General features: G+C 45.4%; 1 protein-coding gene across 1 annotated transcript in view; it reads right to left on the bottom strand.

Moving 5' to 3' along the window:
- Nucleotides 1-21,333, bottom strand: part of Ntrk3 (neurotrophic receptor tyrosine kinase 3) — a 308,971-nt gene that overhangs the window by 144,533 nt on the left and 143,105 nt on the right. The window contains exon 10 of the mRNA XM_045146103.1: nt 17,775-17,963. Coding sequence (XP_045002038.1) covers nt 17,775-17,963 — 189 coding nt within the window. The remainder of the gene's footprint in view (nt 1-17,774; nt 17,964-21,333) is intronic.

Raw genomic sequence — 21,333 nt, forward strand, 5'->3', positions numbered from 1 at the left:
ACGAGCTCTGTGAAGATCCATCCTTTGTCCTCACCCCTCTCCCATGCCCGGTTCACTTTGCAGTTGTCACTGTCATAGAGAACAAAAGGCTACATCTTGACAGCTGACCCTCTGCTACCCCCACAATGGCATCAAGGTGAGCACTACCCAGCCATACATGACTGGAAACAGCTGCGTCATTTTCAATGACAATAAAGGTCTACATGCTCTTATTAAGTGACACAGTTAGATGAAAACTATATCCCAGAATATGTTCTCATTTTTGCATATTATACCTGTACATGTTGGTACATGTGTGGTCATTTGTGTTATTTGCTTACACATGTGTCTAAACAAAGGAAAAAGACAGGGACGTAACACATGAAAATGTTCATAGCATTACATCTGAAATAATTCTTATTTTCTTCTTTCTACTTTCTGATTCTACCAAAATATTTGTAGTGAGTATATGTCCCATTAGGTTCTGGTTTTTTGTTGGTTTTCTTAAAGAGCCCTAGAAAGGCAAACCAGAGTTGTGAGTCACACATAATCACAAGTAAAAAGTTTAATTATCGAATAAGTCATCCCAAGCACATAAGATAAGGAAATGAATGAGAGAACCCCTAAGGCCCCTGGTCAACATGCATGGAGTCAAGCCATAGGCAGACTTACTTAAAGCTCAGGAATTCAAATTTGCACAGTGGACTATTCTTACCCCTTCCTGCAAACTTCTCCTGGACCGCATAAGTGGGAGCTATCTGGGTCATTCTGCCGAGACCAAGAGGAAGGAATGAGTTCAGTTCTGTTCCAGAGGCCACTTTATGGCGGCGGCACTATCTCCAGCTGGGCACAGCAGGGCAGACCCCCTCCCAGGGGCCTCTCCTTCACTGCCTCTAACCATTCACATTCCAACAATGTAAAATGACGGATACTTTTAATAGTAGAGGCCTGTCATTTATTTATTAGCTGAGGACAGGCTCTGCTGCCAGGGAGGATGCATGATAAATCAACTCCTTTCTCAGCATTAAAAATTAATACAGTTCATAACGCAGAATATCAGTAATTTCTTTATTAGAGCAGGGTGTCAGTTTTGTTTTTTTTTTCTTTTCTTCCAGGTTTTGTTTTTACTTCCTCTCTTCCTGGAGAATGCTGCTTTTTCCCAATGACTGGCTGAGTATAAATTACCCCAGGGAAGGGGGAGATAGTCTCTCAGACAGAAGTTAAAATGGAAGAAAGGGAGTTGGGGGAAGGGGAAAATGGCTGACCAATATTCCTTTAGAAAAATAGTTCCACTCTATTTCCCCTTTTCGTCTTGAACGCTCCCCTTCAGCATCCAATCTCTCATTTGTTTCTGATCATCTGCGTCAAATGTAGAGAGAAACATTTTAGTTCTGTGTGATAGACAACTGGGGAAAGAATGAATGGATCGTGGGAGACTTTAGGCATGTTGGGACATTTCTGTATATGACATGCTGATGGTTGCTCCCTCAGAGAAGGATTCCCATTTGATTTTCTATCATCTACAAAAACTTTTGGGTCTGTGTTTATGTGGTATGTGGTATATAGTGTGTAGTGTGTTTGTGTGTGTGTGTGTGTGTGTGTGTGTGTGTGTGTGTGTAGGCCAGAGGTTAATATTAGGTGTCTTCCTTGATCACACACCACTGTTTTTGTTGTTGTTTTGAGGCAGTATCTCTTACTGAACCTAGAGGTCACATATCTGGCTAGACTAGCTAGCCAGCTTGCCCCTGGCTCTCCATTTCTGGCTCCTCAGCACTGGGATTACAAAAGCACCTTGTCACATCTGACTTTTGCATGGTGCTGGGGATCTGACTCAGGTCCTCCTCATTGACCAACTGAGCCATCTCCCCATACCCTATCATCTCCAAACTGTCTGGGCATTCACCAAAAGAAATGTGAACGCCAAAGTCCAGCTCTAGCCCAGGAGCCTGTGATGTAGACCCTCTCACACACTGAAAGCCTGGGACCCTGGGGATTGCTAACTGCCAGGGTGGTGCTCAAATATGCGCCAAGAGGCTGATAAGCTAAGTCACCAGGAAAACTTCCTTCAGTGACAACTATAAGAACAGTGAAATCTTAGAGTCAGAACAAAGGGCAACCTCTGCCTCCCCTTCACTTTAGAGAAGTGAAAGGAAAGGTCTAGAACCTGTGGTGTTTTCATCCCATAATAAAAAGACTAAAGAGTTTGCAGTGGCTAGTCCAACCAAGTTGACCTTGTAGACCTCCACCGAGGGGTGTGTACGAAGGGAAGTGTACCATACCATGCCTGACCACATAAGCCCTCCATGACACGTTGTCTTAGCTCTGGGGAGGTGTCTAACCAAGAAGAACATCTTGGTGGAGACACAAGCTCCCAGCATAGATGGCTTTGTCAAATCAGCCACGATTGAGTTAACACTGCTCAGTAATAAATCCCCACAAATCCCCAAGCGCATATTTAAAATCTATTTTCAGAATTACACTGAGCATAATTCAACCAATCAATGGGCCATTAGGAGTTTAGTCCCAACACTTCTTCATTACTAGTGGCACTAGCGCCTCCCGACTCAGCAGAATCCCTTAGGAAGAGTTGCTGCATCACCAGCATTTCAAAGTCCAGGGACAGAAGCTAATGTGGTATATGGGGAGAGGCCAGGCCACAATCTGGGTGACAAGCTAAGCTATACAACCACCAGGAACTAGGGGGGAAAAAAAAGGAAACTGGGCTGATGAGGAGAACATGGCTCCAGAGACACAGGATCTTTTCCTTCTATGCTAGTTCCTGTATCTCCGTCACCTTCCAACTCTACCTGGACCCAGCTCCCAGGAGGCCAAACTCCCTCCCGGATCTCTGAAAGTCCAGGTGACAATAGGCACTGGGAGCAAGGAGAGTGCTGGTTCCACAAGAGCCCAGATCTGGAAAAAACAGACTATCTTCTATTGCTGGTGGATACCATGTCACCCACAATGGCATCACTCTAAAATTCTCAGGGCATCCTCGGCCTCCCATATCTGAGATACAAGTGAATTGGAGGTCAGCCAACAGGCCCAGGCCAGAGGAAGCCATGTGCTTGAACCTCCTGGGTCTGAGCTCTGGCTCTGGCCAGCCAGTTTCTTGGAACAAGTCCTTCAGTTCCCCTGAGTCCCTAAAGAATCTGTCATTGGCAAGGCAGGGGTCACAGTACTTAGTCACAGGTGATCTAATGAACAGGGAAAGCCTAACACAGTAGAAGAGAGAACAGCAAGCTCAGACATCACAATTCTTTTCCGTGCTAGTTGTGGGGCTGTGGCATGTCCAAACCATTCCCTGCACCTCAGTTTCCACATCATGAAATGAAGACAGTCATTGTTGTTGCCTCATAGGACTTTATGAGGATTAAATGTTTTATTAACTTACTGTGTTTAAACTGCAAGTGCTCAACGGGCAGGAGGTTCTATGGGAGATATTATAGTAACGTACTTCAAGCCAGCTCTCCAGGAAGAACTCGGTAAAGAGGCATTTCTTACTCTTTGTTGTATCTTCTCTGACCCACCGTTTACCACGTACCTTGCTCCCACCTACTCTCTAGAAATAGCGCCCACAGTACAACACAGGTCCTCCAAGGACTTCACAAACTATTCCTTGAAAATGAGGACAGCTTGCAAGACCAGAACACTGAGGACAACAGCTTTAAATAACCAGCATGCTCTGCCTAGGAGGAAAGATACATGCAATAAAATTCACATGGGATTAGTGGTCTCAGCTTTCCTCTACCTCCTCCTGCACTTCAAAAGGCCTCTTCTTACTCCAAGAAGTAAGGAGACAGTATTTGCAAGGCTGAAACACAGTGACCGAGTATTTTATTCATTGAGGAGATTTGGGGTAGCAGCTACTATCCTTTCTGACAGCCAAGGCCCTTTCCTGCAACTCAGATTCTATGGAGGTGTTGTCTTCACACCACACAAGTCTTTACCTCAGGGGAATCAACTTCCATCCTCAGCCTCATGAGAGACTCTTGAGGATCCAAAAGTGTCTGTAGTAATTCCATTCCCCTTAGGAGTGTCTAGTTTTTGAAACAAACATATGACAGAGTTTTGCCCAATGAGATAGAAAGGAAAAGGCTGCTAGTGACTCAATTTCACTCAGCCACAAATAAACACAGAGAGAGAGAGAGAAAGCGAGACATCCTTATGCTGGTCTTTGCGATTGTTGTCAATGCCTGGAGCTTCTACAGAGACTCTGTAACCATGAGGGGAGTTATTTAAACCTGGTGGTAGTAAAGCAGGAAATTCAAAAGAAAGCAGAGCTAGAGCCCAACTTTACCTCATTACAAACCTTCCCTACTGGTCTGATTGAGCAAAATGCCCATCAACTTCCTTCTCATTTTAAGCCTACTGAATGAGAATCTTGACTATATTAGCAAATGTCCAAAACAGGAGATGTGCAAAGATATGAAAAAAATTTGGCCTAGGCACCTTCATATCAGAAGACAAGTGATGGGCACTGAACCTTGACTCGGCGGGCACAGGTGCGTGAGGCCTCAGTACACTGCACATGAATGGTGAATGGGGGGATTTGCCTCCACAAAATAGTCTGCCAACAAGGGAGAAGAGTACAGCGAAAATCCAAACAAACACAAGAATCCCTCCCACAAGTCCCTCCGCTGCCCTCCAGTGGAACCCACCACTTTCCAGTTCCAATAATGCAACAGGAAACTGGGTGGGGCCCTGTGCCCATCTGCATCAATCACTTCCTGACAACCAACACAGTCCTGACTCCTAAGAGTGACTCTATGGCTAAGAATGTGGGTGATAAAATGTTTCTTAACATTGCAGGAATGCAGTGGCTACAGGGGAAGAATTCTTACCTTTTCAGAAAGAACTCCAAGCTTTGAAAACAGAACATTTTAGGGAGTACCTACATGGTTTCCCCAAAGCCATGTCATATCAAAAGTTGTAATGTTAAGCCAGGTGTAGTGGCACACGCCTTTAATCCCAGCACTCGGGAGGCAGAGGTAGGAGGATCACCATGAGTTCAAGGCCACCCTGAGATTACATAGTGAATTCCAGGTCAGTCAGGGCTAGAGTGAGGCCCTACCTTGAAAAAAAAAAAATTGCAATGTTAGTTGTAAACAAGGACACTCATATATGTTCTGCTTAGTCAAGATTAGCAGTATTTTCAAATTCTAATAGTGGTTCAAGTCACAAAACATTGGCCATAGTGACTGCCTTTTCCGAGCTGCATTCTAGGGAGGGCGGATGCCTTGGCCTCAGTTAAGTATTGGTTGGCTAGGCAATCTGGAACCAGAGTCTAGAACCGCCCACACTGACGTCACTTTCTGCTCTAATGAATTAAGATCCACCACTATGACCACATGCAGTTGAATTTCTCAGCTACTGCATCCTGGCCTGACCATTCCATTCTTAGAGCATTATATTCCCTTCTGGAAAGAAAGACATGCTTCCACACTCCACACGATAGTCTGGAAGCATTGGTATGGAGAGGGCACTTGTATCTTGGATGGTACACCTTCCTTTAGGGGAAGCCCCCTGAGGGTCCAGTCCTAAATGTCCAAAAATGAAGAATGCAATGAACAGTTGTCTGTGAGCATCATCTCTGCACCTGGGGACTAAGGCATGTTGGGAACACCTGCAGGAGTGCCTGGGCACAGAACAACAGGCAAAGACTCATGATGCGTGCAAGTGGATGGCCTGGGCCTCTCTGTCAGAAACCCGGAAGAATGCCGTGCTATGCCGGTGGAATGCAGCCAGCTCCTATCTTCCCTAGAGACTTCAGAAGTGATAGTGCTTGTAGCAAAGGGGACAGACATATCTGCACATCATCAGAGTGAGCTACCACATCTACTGGGAGTCCGGAGCAGGACCTTGGACTCCCGGACAGCCAGGATGGGATCCATTCTACATGTATGTCCACAGGGACAATAACAGAAGAGCCTCAAAGTTAGGCTCTGTGGTTTAGGAGCACTGCAGATCGAAGGTCCTTCTTTTTATCTTCCTTCCTTCCTTCCTTCCTTCCTTCCTTCCTTCCTTCCTTCCTTCCTTCCTTCCTGTCTTTCTTTCCTTCCTTCCTTCTTTCTTTCTTTCTTTCTTTCTTTCTTTCTTTCTTTCTTTCTTTCTTTCTTTCTTTCTTTCTTTCTTTCTTTCTTGAGACTGGGTCTTAACATATATCCCACACTGTCCTTGAACTCTCCTCTTGCCTCAGCATACCGGGAGTACTGGAAGTACTGAGTACTGGGGTTACAGGTGTGCACCACTCCACTTAGCCAAGGTCCTCCTTGAAAAGTTGCACTGATTTCACTACTCAGGAGGCACAGAATCCCACAGGAAGAAATTATGTAATAAGCGTTCCCAAATTTATTTGACCATGGAATTTGGGGGTGGAGTGGGGTGAGGGAGGAAATGCTTGTTAGCATCCCTCTCTGCACAGTTTTGGGAAACACTGAGCTAAAGGCAGCTGGACAGGATGCAAGGGCAGATGAACTCCTGACTTCCTAGCAAAATGGTGGGTAGAGCCTTGGCTCTTACTTGCTGAACATCAGAAATCTAGCATTAGAGGAACCAGAGTCTCCTGGACTGTTTGGCACATCTCCCATCCTCCCATCTTCCCACCCTCCCATCATGATGACTCATGCGTTCATTCATAGGCGACAGAGAGGACAGAAATGGTGATCATTTTCTCTTGGACAAGGGCTTCTGGGAAGAGAATCCTAACAGGGACCAGCACTAATGACAGCAGCCCCCACTGTCCTCAAGGGTGGATGAAACATCTTTTGCTTGTTTTGCTCTTTAAGCTTTGGCCTCCTTAGAAACAGAGGAGGCCATACCAAGCATTGTTCTGTCAGCCTGTATCCCTGGCCCTCCTTGAAAGAAGCAAGGGATTTATCTCAAGGGTTCGATGAACAGAGACTGTTATCCGCCATCACATTGCTTTTGTGGACAGAGAGAACAGGAGGAACCCTGGTGTAGGTGGTCTTCCTGGGGGGGGGGGGCAGCATTTAAACTCTCTGACTTGCAAGATGTGAGACAGACCATGACCCCCCCTGCAGTAGGAGCCCTGAAGTCTGTATGTGAATCTCAAGTTCAAGGATTAGGAAAGGCTTCAAGGAGTCCATGTTTAAGCAACCTTCTTTAGCCAGCTATAAAGCCCATCTTTCAATTCCTATTTGATGCCTGTGCGTGTCTCACATGGTTCAGAATGGTTACCCTTTAAACTCTCGACACAGGTTGGATGTCTGACACCAGCTAAGAAACAAGTAAACTTACCTCTGGGAAACCTTGAGCATCAGGAGTTAAGTGAACCTTTCCACAAAGATAAGACTAAGACCAAAGCATACCAGCAACATAAGTAGCCCTTCTGCTTCTAGGGCTCTGGACAGGACACCAAGGACCCCACTTCAGAGGCTATTCACTTTTTCCTGCTGGGTGCAGCTCCCTGTGAGCTCACGCTTCATAAGTGACATTACTCCAGGGTGGCAGGGGGTCTTATTAGTCTTCACCTTCAACCATGAAGTACGTCCTTATCCCCCAAGTAGTATTTTTTTAGCCAATTACTGTGTATTTACAGTGAACATAATTATACCTAATTACTTAATTAGCATGACTGCATGCAGCTTCTAACTTTGAGTATGTGATTATGGGCAATGAAGCACGGACTAGGCAAGGTCATAGTGATCAATAGGAAGGCAGGTTGCCGTGGCTCAGGGAAATGGACGTGAGTCAACACAGCTCTGAAGAGTATAATCAATTAGGTCTAGCATTTTCATGTCATTCAGGAGAAATTGCATTATTTGATTTCGTGTTGCTGAGGTGGGATGAAACGGCACAATGTTATTGTTGGGTTGTACCTATACTTGGGAGTATTCAGCAGTTAATCTCTAGGGGCTGAGACTCTCAGGACAAGTGCATAAGTATATTTGAGCTTGAACTTGAGTGTTCCCAGGACTCTCACTCCCTGGACTCCCAAAGTACTCCATCCTGGCATTCTCCAGCTCTTTCTACAAAGAAATAAAACTATTCAGTGACCTTGGGCTTACCAAACCTAGCATCACTGGGTTCTCAGTGATCTGAAAACAAAATGAAAGAAAAATCAGAGAAGGAAAATCCTAACTTATGTTTACTTAAAATGTTCTGTGAGGGGCTGGGGAGCTAGCTTCATCAGTAAACACTTGCTGTGCAAGCACAAGGAACTGAGCTCAAATGCCCAGAACCCATGTGAAATGCTGAGTATAGTGGATTGCGTTTGAAATCCTAACACTGGGGCAGTTGAAACAGAAGGATTCCTGAGGTCTGCTGAACAGCTTGCCTAGAAAATTGGTGAACTCAGCGTTCAGTGAGAAATCCTGTCTCCAAAAGGGAGTGTAGAGTAATTGAGGAAGACATCCAACGTTGACTTTGGGCCTCCACACATGAGCACACATGCATGTGTGCGTGCACACACACAAACACACCACATGTACCCACATAAATAAGGACACACCTGCAAAAAAGAAGGGGAATTTTGTTTTATGAAATACTCAGGGGCAAGGGAGGCAACTCAACAGGCAATAATACTCTCCATTCAAGCATGAAGGTTGATTTGTTCTGTGTTCAATTCCCCAGCACCCATGTAAACAGCTGGACATGGTCCATGCCTGGCTGTAATTCCAGTCCCGTGCGGATCAGAGACTGGGAAATTGCTAGGACTCACTGGTCAGCCAATATAACCAAAAATGGCAAATCCAAGTGTTCAGTGAGAGACTCCATCTCAAGGAAGCAATGCAGATGGTGATAAGGGAGGACATGGACGTGCTCCTCTGGCCTCTGCATGCATGTGCATGGGGCGTACATACACACCCCATACATACCACATCACATGAAAGAAGGAAAGAAGGAAAGAAGGAAGGAAGGAAGGAAGGAAGGAAGGAAGGAAGGAAGGAAGGAAGGAAGGAAGGGAAGAAGGAAAGGAAAGCAGAAAGGAAGAAAGAGAGAATGAGAAAAGGGATGGGCAGGGAGACCTGCCTGACAATCAGGATACAGAGATGCCCAGCCAGTGATAGACTAAAAGTTAAGTGTCACCATAGCCTTCACCATAGCTTGGTCCATGGTTCCCCTAAGGGTGACTATCAAGAAACAACCAGCAGGAGAAAGGCGGGGACCCATCAGAATCCTGCACCTGCACATTGTCTCATTCTCTGCCATGACACATCTCGCCAGCACCATCTCCTACATCAGCCACAGGCTCTAGCCCTAGTATGCCAACCTCCCTTCCTCAACTACACACCCCAGGGAGCTCTCAGAAGAGCCCTGTAACCAGATCTCCTTCTTGTCATTAGGCCAGTTAGGCCAGGATCTCTGAGGGAAAAAAGCTAGAACGGCTTACTTTTCCTCCTCAGCAGCAGCTGCTGCTGTGGCTCCCAATACTGGTTCTAGGAGGGGCCTGTGCCTCCCAGACAAAGGAGCCCATTTTCCATATTTCATATGCAAGTCCATTATGCTGAGCTAAGTGACTGGGAATAAACACCCATCATTACCCTGGGCTAAGCGATGTTTGTTAGTATAGAGGGTGACAGAAATCTATATCATGCAGATGCACTATTAATATTGCATTACGCACACAGGCTCTGCAGTCCCCTCCACAGCTGGGAAATTGGCCTCAGCAGTTCCTCTTCCAGAAAAGACATTCTCCATGACTAATCATCCCAGAAGCAATGGAGGAGACTAGCCATTCACTCACCTCCAGTGAAGGCCACTGGTCTCAGCTTGGTATCAAATGCCTTTAATCCCAGCACTTGGGAGGCAGAGGCAGGAGGATCACTGTGAGTTTAAGACAACCCTGTGACTACATAGTGAATTACAGGTCAGCCTGGATTACAGAGGGCCCTACCTTGAAAAATAAAAGTTGGGTCATAGAAGGAGCCTATTTGACTCTATTGCCTATGTGAAAGTTCTTACTTTGTGGGTTAATAGCTAAGCCTGAAAGGTACATTGGGAAGTTGCCCTGAGCAATGAGAATGTGGCTCAGACCTCCAAACATCTGTGGCTGAAGAGGTGTGAGGAAAGGTGGCATCTCCAAACATCCAATGGAACCATATTATGTGCCCCAGTTTTTGGCATTCAATGTGAGTGGGTATTTGTTGACTCAGGCAACAAAAGAGAGAAAAAGAGAAAAGAGTCAGAAAGAACCAGCACAGATGGGATTTTGGTCATCATATGAGAAGGAATGGCTATAAAGGTTCTAAGATAGCACTACCAGGTCTCCTGGGAAGATCTGTGATGGATGGAGGGAAGGAACATGAGGGGTGTCCAGCCAGGAGAGGTTGAAGCTTACATCCATGCCTGACTTTCAAACTACAGAGACTCACTTGGAAAAACAAACTCAGCAGGGGGACCAGCTTCAAAGTGGCACATGAGGAAAGTTAAAGCTTTAGAAAGACTGTAGGGGAAGCAAAGAAGAAAAGAATGTGGGTGCCAGAAAAGGTGAGGGCCAATCAGGGTCTTGAGGCTGGCTCATAGATCTAGGACCCCACCTAGCTTTTTTGAAATGACGTAAAAGCATGAGTGTACCACTAAGCCAAAGGGGCTAAGTGTCCTTGGACTGATGACAAGAAGTGACATGTTCACCATTATATTAGTCTATGTGGACAGCCAGAAAAACCACCAATCACCACTTCCAGGACAGCTCAGAGCACAGCAGAGAAAGGCAGTCTGAGCATTATTTGCAAAACTAAATATATTCTTTACATGTCACCCAGCAATTACAGATTTACAAAAATGAGTGAAAAACTTATGTCCACAGATCAGCCTGCACACTACGGCTTCTACAGGTTTATCCATAATTGTTCCAAAGAGGAAGCAATGATGCTGTCTGTTATGGGTAGAGTTGTGACTTCTTCCAAAACAAGATTCTTAAGTCTTAACTCCTGGTGCCTTAGAATATGAATTCAGTTGGAAACATGTACACTACAGATATAATTAGTCAGGTCAAGAGGAGGTCATAATGGAGGAGTAGGGTGACATTCTAACATGGCTGATGTCCTTGTGAGAAAACACCAGAAGTCACACAAAAACACAGGGAGTCATTAACCAACAAGGAGTAGCCCAGATGCCAGCAACACCCCCAAACCCTAGAGGCAGGCTGGAAGGATCCCCACAGGTTTCTGAGGAAGCATCACCCTGCCTGTATCTTCATTTCAGGCTATGAGATGACATCCTCATGTGGCTACTCTGTCTGTAGTGATTTATTTTGGGGGCCTTAGGAAACCAAGAGGATGTCTTTCAGTAGATGAATGTGTACCTAGCCAAGGGAGAATTACTCAATATTAAAATAATCTATTAAGCTATGAAAATACAAGGAAGAACTTTTAAGTACACATAGCTAAGTGAGAGAAGCTCACATGAAAATGGTCTCTACATGAGGACTCCAACTATACAACAAGGGGGAAAGACATGACATAAATTACGGAGAGATCAGTGGTTGCCAGGGGTTGTGGATAACTAGGTGATGCACAGGGGCTCTTTAGGGAAGTGGGATATCTGTGTACTATGTGCTGTGAGTTAGACACATGACTTTAGGCTTGCTCAAAACAGAAAAGACAGGCTGGAGAGACCGGCAAAGCAGTTAAGGTGTTTGTCTGAAAAGCCTAAGAACCCAGGTTTGATTCTCCAGTTCTCACATAAGCCAGATGCACATGGTAGTGCATGTGTCTGGAGTTTGTTTGCAGTGACTAGAGCCCTGATCCATTCTCATTCATTCTCTCCCTCTCCCTCTCCCTCTCCCTCCCCCCCTCCTTGCAAATAAATAAAAAAGACAAGACACCAACACAAAGAGCCAGCCCTTCTTTAAACTGTGGACAATGTCTCAGTAGTACCACAGTGTCATTAGTCATCCCGAATGTGCCACGCAGGCGCCAGATTTTAATAAGAGGAAACTATGGGAGTGTGGGGACAGAAAGGAAGCATCCCGAAACTCTCCTTCTCTATAAACCTAAACTCATTCTAAGATGAAAACAATGATTTAATGCGAGGACCAACTATCACCTTATATGAAGGCAACTTTGTACCCCATAGGGACTTGATTCTGTGGAGATCAGAAAGACCACAAATGCCAACAGCAAGACTCAGTCCAGTGACTTAAGAGCTTCAGTCAACCTTGAACACCCCATTAAAAATGCCCTTAGTCCTTTGTCCTCTGGTGGGTGTGTACAGGTCCTGGAATTCTAGGCAATTGGTTTTATGGGAAAGGATGGCTAGTGGGTTTAGCAGGTCTAGATTTACATCTCAAGCTCAGTTTTAGGAGCTATAGGATGTAGAATAAGCCACTGAAACTCATGGAGCCTCAATTTTTTTAATCTGTAAAGTTGAAGTAGCAGGATGATTCTCAGAGAGCCAGGCTTAGATCATCTAAGGTAAAACACATCCAATACCAGCTCAGCACTTGGTCCCAAGAGGCAATGATGCAGGACAGCAATTTCTCCTTGTTGGTGAGTCTCCACAGAGCCTACATCATAAGTCATCCATGCTAATCAGCTTTCCATGGCTATAACAAACACCTGAGATTAGCAATTCATTTTTTTTTTAATAGGTTCATGTTGGCTCATGGTTTGAGAGGTTCTATCATGAGAAGGAGAACCTATTGCTTTCACACCTCTGGTGGGCTTCTAAGGACAATGATAGAAAGCATGTGACAGAGAAAAGCCCTCACCTCACATTCAGAGAGGAAAAGATAGTAAGAAGAGAGCTGAGGTCCCCTGACAACCTTTACAGACACATCCCCAGTACCCTAAAGACGTTCACTAGGCCTCACCTTACAACAGTTCTACCACCTTCCAAGAGGGTTACCTTGAGTATCAAGTCTCCAACACATGGGACTTTGGAGACATTCAGGATCCAAACTTTAGCATCACCTGACATGTTAGTGTTTTCTCTGGTCCCTGCCCTGCATTATGTTTTCTGTAGTAAATAAAGAACTTCAATACATAATAGTTACACCTAGGGATAAATGCAAATCCAAGCTTAAGAAACAAGATCCACATAGCTGAAAGGTGACAGGATGACCCAAGATTTGTTTTATTCACTCACACTGGTACATGGTATTACCTGAAGCCATATGTTAAAAGGAAGGAAGCAAAGGCCATGTTGGGAGAGTGCAAGCCTGGGGGGGATTCATAAGAGGCTAGAAATGAGATGCCAATCCACACTGACAGAAACAGAGAAGAAAGGGGTGTAGGGAGAGGAAGTCAAGTGTCATTTCACACTAGGAACTGCTCTAAGATAGCATTGTGGAATAAGCATCTGTAGTCTAGAAAGAAAGAATAAAGTCTGTTGCACAATCAGTACTTGTCCTTTGGGGGATCTTAGGGAACAGGGATATAGTTATCATCTTGGGGATCAGCCATGGCTGATTTTAAGTCACAAAGAGTAAGGGTTATGCACTACTTCTTTTCCCTTGTTTCTGAAGTCCAGAAGAACACCTGGCACAAACGCTTAGCATACATATAGTAAGTGGAGAGAAGTCAGCCCAGTGTAAGTACACAGATGCTAAAAGGAAGAAAGACTCCTAGGTCTGTGATCCAGGTCTGCAGAGAGATTGAGGAAAAAAGAGAGGAGGATCTGAGGGATACAGAACCAGAGGTCGACGTGCTGTTCCATCAGGGCACTGCAAGAGGTTTATGGTCAGCAGAAGGAACAGACATACATGATCTCAGAGGAGGGCAGTGCAAGAAGTAGTTTGACCAAAAAAAAAAAAAAAAACATGGGGAGATGGCCTTGCTTTCAGGATGCAAAGTGCTGCCCCTTGGAAGTGGAATGTCATTCCATTCCTAGGAAGAAAGGCAGACAGGGGAGGTAGTGAACCAGAAGCAGGTCAGCGCCCAAAAGACTCCCCGCTTGGTCAACTGAGAGAAACAATGGATAGACGGAGAGCTCAGGGCCTTAGAGACAGGTAAGGAGCCTACTAACCAGTTTGTGGAAAACAGCTGAAGCAAGACCCCTAAGACAGCAGCAAGCCCCAGTCTAGGCATGACTTCAATGTAGTCCAGGCCTATCATGGGCATGACAAATGCAATGAGGTCCCAGTGCCACTAGGCACAGTTTTCACTCTCTCCACAGTGGCCCATCTGAACAGATCTGATGGTGTCTTGTTCTGTAAGACCTAGTCCAAGGTGTGTGACAAAAAAAAAAAAAAAAGGTCTGGATCAGTTTCCTGCTGCTTTTGAGAATCAGGGGGCTTTACATAAACAATGGGGGTTTCTTAGGCTTAGGCTGGATACACATGGTCAAACAGATCCATGTTTATTCAAGTATTTCAGAACCCATGGAAAAGCTGGGTCGATTCAGAATGAGAACAATGTCAAATCCAGAGCACTGGCTGGGAACCCGGGCAAAGGAAAGCAAGCATCCAATAAGGAAGGGGTTGTACCAGGTAATCTTTAAATATCCTTGCAGCCTGACATGTGCTGAGAAATACCATAGACCAGACTGAAGAGAAACAGAAAGTGAGAAGCAAAGATGAGCAGCATCCTGACCCTCTGGTCAGAGTTCCACATGTGATGAACAAACACGTGAGAAAGAAGGAAAAGCTCTTTGTCCTTAACCCACTGTTGAGAGGTTTGCTGCGGAACTGACACGTGACGCCAAGGAGCACTGCACATGGTAAACTCAGGAGAGCCCCGGGATCCACCATGCATGCATTTTGCTACCTTAATCTCTCTATTTTCACCACCCTTCCGAAGAACTGACTCCAGCATTGTCTGCAACATCATTAACATTCCCCGACTGTTTATGTACCAAGGCACACATGGCTTCAGTTATTACCACAGTATCTCATCACACACAGGACTGTGTCTTGGAGTCATTTCATTGGACCAGAGACCTGCTGCCTCTGGGCCTTGGCCCTCCTGGTGTGAGTCACCAAAGGATTAGCCAAATGTGGTTACAATGCTCCTCCTGCAAAGTGCTTATCATGCCACACAGATTTGCTGAAAACAATTAAAGCCATCCAGTGACTACTCATAGGGTGACATGGACAGTTGCTCTCCCAAAGATACGTTCCCTAGTACCAGAGGGCCCTGACCACCTCAGTCATCCTGTGACCTTCCTGTGACAAGGCTTAGTGTGCTCCCCTCCTCCTTCAAGTCCCCATCAATAAACCTGCTTCCCCACTATCTCCACATACCTCTTCTTGCTGACACAGAAGTATCCTGGTTCCCTAAGAGGCCACATTGCCTCACACACTGAGTGCTCTAGAAGGAAGGCTCTGTTCATGCAAGCTGCTCCTGGTGCAGCACCTCTTATCTGTCAGGTCTGCCTGACGTCAGAGGACACTCACCAGACCCCACAGCTCCCAAGTTCCCATGAGGACACAGATTCTGGATCAAAAGAAACTACCCTCCCATACAGGAGACCTCCTCTCACCCCCCATCCAGCAACCATGCAGATAACACACCTGGTAGCCGGAGCTCCAGTGAGCACAGATATAACCCTGGGATCAGACTCTGCAGCAGTAGCCCAGAGCATCCGTTAAAGACAAAGTAGGTGATCTTAATACATCACAATTCTGGACTTGGGGATCTACCTGTTCAGTAAAACTCATTTGCAATCCAGAAGACAATACTTGAGACCCTTGCATGGTTACAAGCAATGGCAAAAATTTTAAATGGCTCTACACACATTACCAGAAAAAAAGCCAGCAGAGGAGGAATAAGGCAATGTCTGATTATTTCTGTGTGTGTGTGTGTGTGTGTGTGTGTGTGTGTGTGTGTGTGTGTGTGTTTTATTTGGTAGACAAAAATTGTGTATATTTACCACATAAGATATGTTGTTTTAAAATTCTTGTTTTAGCTTCCTATCATAAACACATATTCTTTGGTATTGTATTCTAGACCACGTTTTTCACATTTTTTGGATATTTTGGTAATTTTTCTCTTTAGAATGGCTTCTAGCACCACTCTGAAATACCTTCTGATGATCCTAAACCCATCGTTGGAAGATGTCATGCATGAGAATGTGTGTGCAAGGTAAGCTCAGATGCCCATGACTTGCAGCACCACCACTTCAGTCCCACGTTAATGAGTTAGCGATGCCCATTAGCTAAGGTGGCTTTAAGCAAAAACACACAAATAACATGCAAACCTATGCACTGATTGGTTAATTAAAAACTTGGAAGCAGAGACTCATGGGAAGCAAATGCTGTATTTACCCTAAAGGTCTCGAATCCACTGTTCCAGGATGACTTTACAGAAAAGAATTGCCTCAGATAACAAGATCAAATCTATATTCAATCAGCAATGGTTAGGTCTGTATCCAAATATTAATGACACCCTAGAAAACTCAACTTCAGCCCCAGACTGACCACACTTGGCCCTATACTACCACAGCAGAAGAGTTTCCTCCTGGCCACTCCCAGCTGGTCCAGGACAAGTCTGGCCTGAGAAGAGAAGTTTAACATCAAAGCTCTCCCTCATATCCACAGCTTATCCTGGGCACTGCCTTTTTCTTCCTTTACCAGCCCTGGGGCAGAACATAGGTACCTTCCTCTGACAATGAGAGGGAGCCTCTGATCAAGACTGTCGTAGGTTCGAGAGGAACCCCAAGGTAAAGAGGCAAACAATAGCTCTGTGCTAACTCCAGCCCAGTCCTTCTCACTATGTGGTAAGAATCTTGCTAAATTCAAGGCTAGAGGAATGGAAGCAAGGGCTGATGGGGGTGACCAAAGACCCACCCTGCTGGAGGATGGCCCAACAACAGGGGTGGCAAGAGTTGTGAGCTATAAAGAATGTGGCTCAAGTTTAGAGAGCTCAGACCAGGGGGTGAGCAAGACCAGAATGCACCTCATCCTACGTTTACCCCACACAGACTAAGACATGAAGAGAACCCAGTGGCAGTGACAGGTATCTGCAGGGCAGGAAAGGGGAACATGCAGCCTCCCAAAACCTCTGTATTCCTGCCCATTTGGTGAGATCTTCACCTAACGGGTCACTTGGGTCCTATCCGGGCACCCCTGATCTCCAGGGACATCTGTGCACTTTGACGAATCAGTGGAGCATTTCCTGGGGGCAGCAGATATGGGAAGAGAAAAGGCTGTACACTGATGTTGCTGGGCACACTGACCCTGAGGACAGGGCAAGAGGAACGCTGCTGGCAGGAGGCACAAACCACCACCATGGCCCCAGGAGCTGAGAGAGCACCTAGCAGGGTTTAGCAGGAATGCAAATAGAGTGGCTCCAACCAACAAGAGGTAAGAAATGCAGAGGAAACAGGTGGCCTACACTCTTGTTAGATTGTGGGAAGGAAGGTGAGGCTTCCTGGAGCTTGGGTTGTGATCAATTCTCAGAGCATGTATACTTCGGTCCACTGGAGGGGCAGCAGGAGAGATGTTTCCATTCAAAGATATTCACTGCCTTTCATTCCTTCCTATGGTGGCCTGAGTGACGTGTCTGATGACCTCAGGGGCTGCTGTCTGGACAAAGCCAGGCTTATGTGCTCTCACAACTAGCCAGGTCTGCAGAGGAGACTAGCCTCGTTCAGGTTTCTTGCCTTATGGGAGCACCTCACCCTAGCTAGGGCCCCACTGAGCCTGGGTGAAGAGAAGAGGGAACTAGACTCAGACATGAGACACGCCCCCTCCCTGGGGACTCTCCCTACTATTGTCTTCTTGCCCAGGCTCTCCTTCTTATTTACAGACAAAGAGGGGGGTCTCCTAGAACGGGGGAGGTTGGCAAGTAGAAGGTCACCCTAGAAGGTTTCAGAACCCCACCTATATGGTCTGTCACCATACCACCCTTCCCTCCCGAGAAGGGACAGCATCCCATCCCAGTACTTACACGTGTCTGGCTTGTGGCAGTTGTGTCCCTGTCGGAAATACTGAGGGTTCTCAATGACTGGGATGCGGGTCATGCCGATGACGACCGTGTCGGGGCCAGCGTCCAGTGAGGAGGGAGTGGTGATGCCGTGGTTGATGTGGTGCAGTGGGCTGGCTGAGTCCTCCTCACCACTGATGACAGCCACAGGACCTGAGCACACGAGAGACACAGGATCTTGATGGTCACACTCAGACAGCATCCCGCCCTATCCACAGACCCCCCATTACTCTTCCCACTATATTTGCCAGAAGTACTGAGCCCATTAGCTGAGTGTTTCCAAAATTTATGTGAATTCTGATTTCATAGGACTTTACCTAAATTCTTTCTCGAGAATTACCCACCCTCAACCATAGAAATACTTGCAAAATAAAAGTGAATTGAAATGAGCATGATATAAATTATTTTTATTTCTCCCCCAATACAAATTAGTTCAGCTAGTAACATTTCGTTTATTCATTTACTTTCTTTCTATTTATCTATGTATTTATCTATCTCTTTCTTTCTTTTAATTAGTGTCTCATGTAGTTCAGGATGGCCTCAATCTCTCGATATAGCAAAGGACTCTCGATTTTCATGCCTCTACCTCAGGAGTGCTGTGACAAGAAGTAAGCATCACCATGCTCAGTTTATGCAATGCTGGGGCTCAAACTTAGGGCTAGATGCATGCTAAGCAAACATTCTACTCACTGAAATACACTGCCTAGCCCCCGGATAATAAAACTTCTAAATAAGTTACCTTGTTCATGTAGCAATAAAAGGACTGAGCACCCGGACCTCACAGCAGTTTGCACCCGGTCCCTCCTCTACTTGGAGCATTAAAAAGTGCTGCTACTTGGTTTCACCTCCTCTGTGGGTAGAGGTGAGCCGCGTGGCCATCAGGATTGGAAATGCTTCCAGTGGGTCCATGTGCATCCATGAATCAGAGCCTCTGACTAGGGGGCTTGGAGACCCAGAGACCTCAAGACTCCCAGAAGAGTACAAACTGTGGCTTCCACTGAGCTCTGCCACGACCCTCCCTCTCCAACAGTATGGCTCTAGACCTCACACGAGCCACTATTCACAAGTAATGGTCATTAAGCTATATCACTATTAATCTAGTAGTATCTGGGCCAGCTCTTCTGGTCCTGAAAGGTCCACATTACCACCGTGGAAACACAGAACACCATTTGCATCTTTGCCCATGCCAGCTGTCCCATTTTCTAACCCAAAGAAGAAACTCAGTGAGTAAGGTGACTCCAAAGCTCAAGTTGACAGCGATAATGGATGCTGCAGTCTTAGCAGAACAGTGGCTGTATTTGGTGGTGTGATTCCTCCATACGTACAAATAAAACCCCTGTAAAAGGGATTAGCTGTGACTCTTTGCGGCTTCATGCAACTGGCGTTTTAAATGGCTGCTTTGCTAGACACAGGGTCCCCAGACAAAGGCCCCGCTGTGATTTGGTTTTGCAGCTTGGAAATATTTCCACTGCAGAAATCCATTACATCTCACTGAAGTTTATGGAGAGAATATTTCCTATCAAAAGCGAGGTGAAGCGCCAATGAGGCAGAACTAAATGGAAGACTGGTAAATGCAAACCGAGGACCCTGAATTCCACTCTGTCAGCACAGGCAGGCTTATTCCAGCCCATGACAAATGGCTGACCATGTCTGGAGACCATGTGCAAAAGTAGCAATAAGTGGTTGCCCAAATACCCACAATAATCACCTGTCTTGCAAAAAGAAGTTCATTCCTAAAAATGTATACTTTGCAAACACTGTGTAAATCTTCATACTATCGACCACTGAAATAGAGAACAGTAAGCTTGGGTATTCACTCCCCATTGCCGTTAAAATATAAAATAAATGAAATCATAGCACAGAAAGGGAAATAGGAAGAAAGGAAACAAGAGGAGAGAGTACATTTCAACAACAGTCTGGAAGACAGGAAACAAGTCAAAGGAGGACAGTGACTAAGGGTTAGGAAGGGGATAGCAGTTGTACACCTGTAGGGAAAGGGTTGGTGACCAAGAGTCACTTGTGTTGAGAAGTCTCAGAACTTAAGTGGGTGGTACCAAGGAAGTCTGGTGGAATCAGGAACCAGGATCACCATCACAAGAGAAGTAAGTTATTTATTATAACTCACTGAAGTAATTTATTAGTTTATTCTTAGATCAGTTGGGTAAAAAGAATCAAAGGAGAGCTGCTCCTAAATCAACAAAATTGGCACATAACCTGCCTTCCCTTTCTCCAATATGCATTCATACCCATGCTACATGAGATTAGGTAATGCTTCCATGAAGAAACTCTCTAAGAAGACCCCTAGATGCTGACAGTCTGGGATTTCCCAGTGTACAGTCACCCAGGGATCACTTCACAGTGAAGCATGCCAGTGGATATGGCCACCCCGAGGACACAAGGCCAGAGCGTTTTAGTTTTCCAGGGCTCCATTTCTAACTATATAGAGACAGTGACGAGTGCAAGATTACCATTATTACTGGAAAACAAAAGCAGTGCCCAAAGCAAAGGAAGATTTGGGAAAGAAATAAACAAAATTTAGTATCCTCAGAGAGGTCGATGAAGACATCACATCTATAAAACAAGGTGGTACCTGAAAATATGAGCAATCAGAGAGTAGGAAGGAGTCTTTGGGAATTATAACCATCAACATTTTAAAGTCAAAGAATGGTAGAAGATAAAGTCATAGAATGCTAGAAAGAAAGAAAAAGAAAAGAAGAGAGAGAAGGAAGAAGGGAGGGAGGGAAGAAAGGAAAATGAGAGAGAGAGGGAGAGGAAGGGAGAGAAGTAGGGAGAAAATAATAAAGAAATGTAGAAAGGAAAAGGTTCCGTGCCAAAATAAAACAACCAATTAAAAAAAAGAAGTTCCAAGGATGGGGTGGGGGAGACTATGAATAGAAAAGATGGAGGACTGAATAATAAAGAATTTTCTTTCAAATAGCCTACCTAGTTCCTAGCACAATTAACACATGTACACATATAACATGAAGACACAAAAATCACAAAAGTCTAGACTAATGGGGATGACAAGAAGATGCTCATAGCTTCCATAGGGAGGACTAGGTCACATTTACAGGAATAGCAGTCAGATTAAGTGAGATTAATCAAACTGTGATTCCTACTCCGTGGGTGATAGTACCAGCTCAGAAAGACAGTGGGGTTCTCCATACCAACACCTCTGCTGCCTCTGTACCAAGCAACTCCTTCAACATGCTGATGAACAACTTCACAACTCAGAATTCTACCGCAAGGGCAGAAAGCTAAAAGAAAGGTATTTACAAGTCTATAAAAGTTTGCCGCACTTTCCTCTTTCCTAAGAAAAGCAGAAGGAAGGATTCTGGCAAAACAAGCAGCAGACAAAGGAAAGATAAAGTGTGGTAGCCACCTCCAGCCATGGGGCATGGGGGCGCGGGCATGCTAAGGACACAATAGTAAAGGAAGGGTTCACACCCAAGCAGGCTTGCTCTTACCAAAGTTCACAGCTTACTAAAACCAGGACTCTCTTCCTTGAGCAGAATTATAGACT

Source organism: Jaculus jaculus, chromosome 3 (assembly GCF_020740685.1).
Source record: "Jaculus jaculus isolate mJacJac1 chromosome 3, mJacJac1.mat.Y.cur, whole genome shotgun sequence".
In the NCBI taxonomy this organism is placed as follows: Eukaryota; Metazoa; Chordata; class Mammalia; order Rodentia; family Dipodidae; genus Jaculus; species Jaculus jaculus.